General features: G+C 36.5%; 1 protein-coding gene across 2 annotated transcripts in view; it reads right to left on the bottom strand.

Annotated features, from left to right (window-relative positions):
* The window catches only part of Borcs5 (BLOC-1 related complex subunit 5), a 121,134-nt gene that overhangs the window by 110,997 nt on the left and 2,019 nt on the right, over nt 1-8,118 (bottom strand). For both annotated transcript variants that reach the window (XM_048787204.1, XM_048787205.1), the window contains exon 2: nt 5,709-5,852. In XM_048787204.1, the coding sequence (XP_048643161.1) occupies nt 5,709-5,852 (144 nt within the window). The remainder of the gene's footprint in view (nt 1-5,708; nt 5,853-8,118) is intronic.

The following is an 8,118-nucleotide window of genomic DNA, read 5'->3' as shown; positions in this document are numbered from 1 at the left end:
ACTGGGTCATGACGCTAAAGGAAGGTAGAATTAGTAAGTAAAGTGGATGTTCAATATGGAAAAGAGGAGGACATGAACTAAGAAAATCATTAGGCATGAAAAGAGAACACTAATTGTCCTCCAAAGAAGCAAATATCAATAAAACAACAAATATGAGGCAGAAAGGATGCAGGAAAAAACAGCATGTGGTAGCCATGCAGTAAATTTGGAAGTAGAGATTTATAAAACAGAAAGCATAGTAGCCTGGAGGAGCAATGGAGTCAAATGAAAATATTTTACTTTTCTGTTTTAAATATGGAATGATTTGTATATCTGAACAAAAGTAGTTCACTAAGCTAGATGCTAGAGAAAAAGCAAATATAGACGCAACATCCCAGGAAATAGAAGAGTAAAACAGAAGTATTAAATATCAGAGAAAGGCAAAGAAACCTCTGAGATTTAACGAAAGAAACAGTAATGAGGCAGGCAAAGAGATTTACTAGAGTGAGGAAAAAAGTGAACCAGCTCACTGGTTTAAAGTGACCATTCACCTGGTACTTCCCTCTTTTCTGAGTAAGGCTAACACTGTACTGGTTAATAGCCATACTTCAAAGATTAAATGAAGAGTTATAACACAAAAAAATAAATCTACAAGGTAATCAGGAATAATTTTTTAATTAATTATAGTCTTTGAGAGAAAATAGTCTTAGGATCAACCTGGGCTTAGAAGTTACTTTTAAGCCATGGCTCTGATTAAGATCCATTCTCTAAGCCCCTACTTGGTATACCTTTTTCCAATTCAGCGATAAGGTCTGACAGCTAGTAGAGGCAGATGTCTGATGAATGCAAAGATTTTGCACCTTTATTTGTCTGCATGACAGAAGTGTAATTGAGAAGATTGTGAGGAAATTGATCATTTGAAATCTCACTCCCTCATGTACTCTTTTTTGTTCTTTGTAGTGCCAGGGTTTGAACCCAAGCCTTGCATGTGCTAGGCAAGAGCTCTACCATAGAGCTACATCCCTAGTCTGCATGCTCTTTTCCCCTTTCTCATCATTTCATTCTCCCCCAGCTACAATCTCAAGTACTAATTCTTAGTATTTCATATGACTTGAGATCCTTCATGGTGGTTCCATGAGATTTTGTTCTACCAAGAAAAGACAGGTTCTTTTTAATTATTAAAGTCTATTTCACACTTAAGAATAGAAATGCTAAAATTTAATATCAAGAAACAGAACTAGGGTACAGAAGCAATCGTGGCTTTTCATTATAACTCCATCAAATGTCTTTCTTTGATTAAATAAAATTTTTTGGATTACTAAAAAAAATAAATAAATAAAAAAATAAAGTCTATTTCACATGTGTCATGTCCTTCACCACACTCAGATTGCCCAACAATGCTGCTTAATATCATTTAAACATCTACACTCAATGTGCTTGATTTACTTTGTTGGTAACAGTCCCTTCCTTAGGCAGTAAGACAATCCCTTATGTTGATTCAAGGTCACTGACAAAAATGATAAGTCAGTTATAAAGAATTTCATATGCATATGTATGTATGCATATATTCATCCAAAAATTAACAGAATAATTTTCATTTTTACATAAAATATCAACAATATCGTCTTTCTCTTGAAAATATTTCATTTCTTTAGAATGACAAACTACAGTGGCTTCACTAAAAAATGAGTGGGTAAATTTTAAGAAATCTATAACACCTTAGAATCTTACTAGCTTACATCAAAATGACATTTTGCGTTTGTGTTTTGTCATAGCTATTTATTGCCACTTTCTAATTTTCTAATCCTTCATTTCCTATTAAATGCTTTACACATCAAAATAAATTGCTAAATTCAGAGATTGCCATGAAAAAGAAAAATCCTTTTGACTTAAACGAGAGAGGAACAGACATTTGGATTATAAAGTCTAAATTATACTCCAGGGTATTTATGCAAAAGGGTTAAAACCAAAGAAAGAATCTGCTTGCTTATTAAAAATGCAAACATTACCTCAGTCATACAAATAGCCCCAAACTCCCCAGCCACTGCCTCTGCAGATCACCCACCAGCATTACCATTACATCATGTGACATTATGGAACAATAGTGAACTTTGTGTAACATTTGAATATATTGTTTTGAAAGAATAAACTGTCATTAAGTTGAATAAAAGCTTTCTGAAATCAAACCTGGGGGGTACAGCCTTCACTGTGTGGCCCTTTTTACTACTTTGAGAAATAGCCTCATCCTGAAAGCAGTAAAGGGGGGAAAAAAGAGATCAGAGTATAAAGGCGACAGTGATGAGTGGCCCTAGCAGCCTCCTAGCAGACAGAGGGCAGGGTTTTAAATTACCAGGCAGAACAATGTCTAAGCAGGAGGCTCTGCAACAAATATGCTGTACCTTAAAACTCAGAACAACATCACTTTCACCAAACTATTTCCTCTCATAGCCTAGAGAGTTAAGTGATAGGCTTTGCTAAAACTGGAAACTGAGTCATATCCTATATACAAAATAGTTGAAACTAGGTGTCCTGATGCCATCTTAAGATGGGCTATCACTATAGCTACATGACTTTAGGCTATGTAAACTAAGTCAATCTATAAAATGGAAAAAATGGTAACTATCACAAAAGTATTGAGGGCATTTTCAGCTATTATTATCATAACTGTATTTATTTATTTCTACCCATTTTCTTTTCCCTTTGCTTATATTTTCTAATCATGGTCCAAAAGGTTTCTTCTTCCCAAGTGAAAGATGAGTATTACTGTAAATGCACACTGGCTTATTTCTGCCTGTAGTCTGGTCACAGTCACATGTTGCCATTTCTAGAATCCCACCATTCTCAAACAATTTTTTTTTTTCTTCCTGTATTGGAATTGAACCCAGGGGGTGCTTTACCACAGAGCTACATCCTACATCCCCAGCCCTTTTTATCTTGAAACAGGGTCTCACTAAATTGCCCAAGCTGGCCTGGAACTTGCGATTTTCCTGCCTCCGGCTCCCCGTTGCTGGGATTGTAGGTTTGCACCTATGCCTGGTTCATCAAGTGATTTCTCTACCTTCCTTAGGCAAACACCAGAAAACCTCTTAACAGTTACCTGTGCCTCACTATTTTCAACCACTGAGCCACATCCCCAGCCCTGTTTATATTTTATTTAGAGACAGGGTCTCAGTAAATTGCTTAGGGGCTTGCTAAATTGCTGAGGCTGGCTTTGAACTTGCAATCCTGCCTCAGCCTCCCAAACCACTGGAATTACAGGTGTGTGCCATCAACATTTCTTAATAACAAAGGCTCAAAGCAGTAAGAAAACAATACAAGGGCAATATAATTAGTTGATGGCAAAAATCCCAATTAAAACCCAACTATCAATGCAACCAAGTTCAGTTGCATAGCATTGTGTTACATTAACCATATCACATTAATTATTAACATTTATGGTTGATGATGTTAATGATGATTTTTAAATCTGAGGTTAGCTTCACTATTAAGTGGTATTTGGCATTAACCAAATCTTCTATACTTTCCTTATTAATCAGTTTATTACCATAAAGTATTGATTATTTCAAATGATGAAAAAACTAACCCCAGAAAATTATTTAGTATATCTCAAAGTTCTGTTTGTTTTGAGTAGTTTCCTAAGGTGAAGACAAGAATTGATCACATAATTGGGCTGGGGTTGTGGCTCAGTGAAAGAGTGCTTGCCTAGCACATGTGAGGCACTGGGTTTGATTCTCAACACCACATAATAAATAAATAAATAAATAAATAAATATAAAGGCATTGTGTCCACCTACAACTAACAAATATTTTTTTTTAATTGGTCATACAAGGTCCCACCTAGGACTAGAAGAAATTGGGAGGTGAGAGGATGGAGATGGGGAATGAAAGGAAGATGGGGAATGAAAAATTTGTGGCTATAGATAGTACTCTGTGCAATTCCAGAAGGGATGGATTAGAGAATACAGCTCTTAATTTTCTAAAGTAAAAGCTAGGTCAAAGTACATTCTACCATCATGTATATCTAAAAAAGAACAAACAAAAAAAGATAAAGGTTATGTCTTTTAATCTGTCTGAACAAGTACAGATGCAAATTTCATTAATGTTCGTTTCTTTGGAGTCTCATGTTCCTCAAAATAATAAAAACTAATAAGATGGATAATAGGATATCAAAATCTAACTCTGAGGCCACTCACCTGTAAAGCAGATGAAACTCTGGGAAGATGATATATGGATAATTAAATAGCACATTTTTCTTAAGTACAGTATGGGACAGTGCGATTAATACAGGATTTGATATCAGTGAAGAAGATTAAAGTTCAATCTCTGCTTGCCAGCTGTCTGATCTTGCACAAATTATTCAAATAATTAAATAGATTTTAATTCAATGTTAATTCAAGAATTAAATGGATCTTATGGGGGGAACATTTTAATACAAACAGTTTTATGTAAGTGTATGTTTTATATTATATGATACCAGGTTGTTATGACCTGGGTCTCCTTTCCAAAACTCATGCTGAAACTTAATCCCCAAAATTATATTCTAATAGATTGGGAGGTGGGGCATTTGGGAAGGGATTAGGATTAAATGAGGTCATGAGGATGGGAACCTAAGACTGCATTAATGCCTTTGTTACAAAAGGAAGAGGGAGCAAGCTATGTGATATCCTTCACCATGTCATGACCTAACATATAAGTCCTCACTAGATGCCACGCAGGTAGCAGTGTCAAGCTCTTGGATTTCCAGAACTGTAAGGTAAATAAATCCTTTATAAATTACCCAGTCTGGCTGTGAACTGTGGCACAAGCCTATAATCCCCGCTACTCTGGAGGCTGAGGCAGGAGGATCACAAATTCAAGGACAGTGTGGACAACATACCAAGACCTTGTCTCAAAATATAAAATAAAAAGGGCAAGAAGTATAGCTCATTGATAAGAGTGCCACTGGGTTCAATTCCAAGTACTGAAAAAGTAAACAACTAAATTACCCAGTCTTCAGTATTAAGTTATAGCAACAGAAAACTAAGGTGCAGGTTAAATAAACTGGGCCTTACAATTCATTGTTTTCTCATTTGGTGATGGACATGGGATTGAGGGGAGGAGGATGCCTGGGGAACTATAGCATAAATACTGTTCACTTAACAGAAAAATCATTTCTACCACTTAATGCAGATATAAAAACAATAAAGTTATGGCCTTCATATGACCTCAAAATACGCTTATCAAGTGGGTGCTCTTGCCTCTCATAAATACATTCTGATGCAAAACACTTGCCAGAATTAATTACAAATGCATCAGTGGTTGTAAAAGTTTTTTTGTGGGTCTAAACTAATCAAGCCATAGCCTAGATCACAAATAAGAATTAAAATCTTTTCAGGGAAATACAATAGGGAAGGGCCAACTCCAACACTATTCATTCATTACTCAGTCCCTACTGAACATTAGGCTCTATTTCAAGTGTTGGGATTCAATTTTAAGACATAGAAAGTTTCTGCCATAATGGAGTTCATATTACAGCAGAAAAACAGAGTAAACAAATTTATAATAGAGGTCAATGACTGAATGCTACAGAAAAAAAAAAAACAAGCAGAGAAAAGGGCTATAATTTGAAATAGGGTAACCAAGGAAGGCTTCATAGAGAAGATGCCATTTACGGAAAAACCCAGGGAGAGAATAATGGAGCCATATAAACCTCTCTGGCAAGTTCAATGAGACAAAATGCAACCCCTTACCTTTCAAAAGGGGCTGGAAAGTTGGAATCTCTTGTAACTTGATGACATCAGGATCATTGCTGACATTCCGTGAGGCCTGAGAGCCCTGAGCTACAACCACAATATCATCCATCTTGGCTCTATGCTTAGCTGGAGAAGGAGTCACTGAAAATAAAGTTACACTGCTCAGGAACTGCATAGTAGCACTCTGCTTCACCACAGCTGTTTTCAATGTAACAATTAGAAACAGTATTTTTACATCGTAAAATCTAGATTTTTTTTTTTAGGTAGGAGGATGAATTCTCAGAGAACCTCTATTTTCTGTGGTATTAAAAAAATCCAAACATTACGAGAATATGACATGTATGAACTTTCACAACTAAACATTTTATTATTCAGTACACTAAAGTATAGGCAGGTTGTATTTTAAACTTTTCCTTTGATTCCCCTGATCCTTCTGACATATGTCCCTATTTTACAAATGAGGAAATGAGTGTACAAAATTTGGCTGTGATTTGACCAAGGTCAATACTAGGAAAAGTTAGAAAAGAAACTGGAAATGCATGGGTTGTTGGTGCAAATAGGGTTGCAAAGCTATCTACCTTATCACAGCCCGCCAGGTGTGTTTATAATAGAGTCTAGTCATGGGGAAAACCCCTGGTCTCAACTCAGATGATAGATCTATTCTTGAAACTCCAGGCCCTTTACCTCTGTTACAGCATTACTCCATGGACAGAAACAATCAACAGGTCTATTCTAGGCTGAAGCAAAATTCAGAAGTTTGGAGAACCACTACAGAGGCAGGTCAATTTCAGGATCCTTAGGAAAATGTAATCCATTTGGAGGAAAGAAATTCAAACCATAAAGGATTCCCAAACCAAGACCTGCCCCCCAAACATCTTCCCGGTTAGGGCAAGAATGAATTCTTGAAGTGTGTTACATTCTAGAAGGTAGTATTCTCAGGTTTATCATGGCCATGTCTCAAAGATGCATCCAGGGGATGTTACTGAACTGCTTTGCATTCTGGAAGTTGGTCTCCTGATTCTTGGCATTCACTCTTTTAGAAAAACCTCTGTGGGGCTGGGGCTGTGGCTCAGTAGTAGCGCACTTGCCTGGCATATGTGAGGCACTGGGTTTGATTCTCAGCACCACATATAAATAAAATAAAGGTCTATCAACAACTTAAAAAAAAAAAGAAATCTTTGCTACTTTTATTCCTTTTCAAGAAAAATTTCTTAATCACTTTTGGCAAATCACCTAACATTTTATAAAAGCAATGACAAAAATCTTTCCCATTACAAGTGTGATTCCTCCTTCCCCAGACTCCAGTGGAGAAATACCTTCTTAAAACATTCTAACTGGCCTCTATTATCTTATCCTTAAAATGAAGGTACTGTAAAGATTAAAAAATAAACATATGTAAAGCACTTGAGGGAACAGGCAAATTCTAACATCAGGAATGAACCTATGATGTTAGTTCATGGGTGAACAATGAAATTAAAAATGCCACCCCCCTTTCCCCAAACTGCTTCTGACCTGAGGGGCAAGAAATTGAGAGGCAGCCATTATTACTATGTTTGTTATAACATATGATATTCTGAGCCTTCCAAAGAAAGAATGTTAACAAAGCTAGTTGATGTTGCTCACCTTTAAAAGCTGTTCCAACATAACCCCCCCAGAACTCAGGTCTGAACTAATCCTGAAGGACATCCTTCAGAGTGAATAATCCCTAGATCTGTTAGCTTCTACTTTTCAGAATGATAAATTCTACCAGGAAAAGAGCAATTCTAAAACCAGGACACTTTATAGGTCCTAGAGTTAATTCGGATTAGCAGGCCTGCAGCTTATTCAGAGCATTCCTAGCAGTCCCAGGATTTGTGGAGAACAAAAAAACAAAACCAAAAAAAGGGAGGGTGGGAATGTTCCTCAATTAAACACCATTTTTTTTTTTTTTTTTGAGCACTCACTATATTCTCAGCATAGTAATTTTCCCATTCCTACCTCAAACTAAAAAAATATGGACAGGAGGAGAATAGAAGAGTTTGCCATTTGACCAACTTCTATACTATCAGAAAAGAAGCCAAGACACCTGAGAGGAAAAGGCAGTTTCTGGAAACCTTTACATCCAAAGATTCAGGGAGTCTGTACAGCTATCGCACATCTTTTCTAAAAAGAACCCGCTAAAACCTGTTTTTAAGAAAGCCTGTTTTGGAGGTCCTGTTTATGATCCATCCATTGTGTGAACCGAATCTCAGTATCTCAGTCGCCAATACTAGAGCCAAAAATTAATCAGGTCGTTGTTAAAAGATTACACTGCAGCTGAAGAAACGGCTGTTTTTAAAATTAATAATGGGTCTCGGCGCCTGCGTTGGCTTAGGGGAAATCAAGCCTAGGACAGACGGTTACTTTTCTTTTTTTTTTTTTTTTTTTT

This window comes from Marmota marmota, unplaced genomic scaffold (genome assembly GCF_001458135.2).
Source record: "Marmota marmota marmota unplaced genomic scaffold, marMar, whole genome shotgun sequence".
Lineage (NCBI taxonomy): Eukaryota > Metazoa > Chordata > Mammalia > Rodentia > Sciuridae > Marmota > Marmota marmota.
This window is presented reverse-complemented; position numbering and strand designations above follow the sequence as displayed.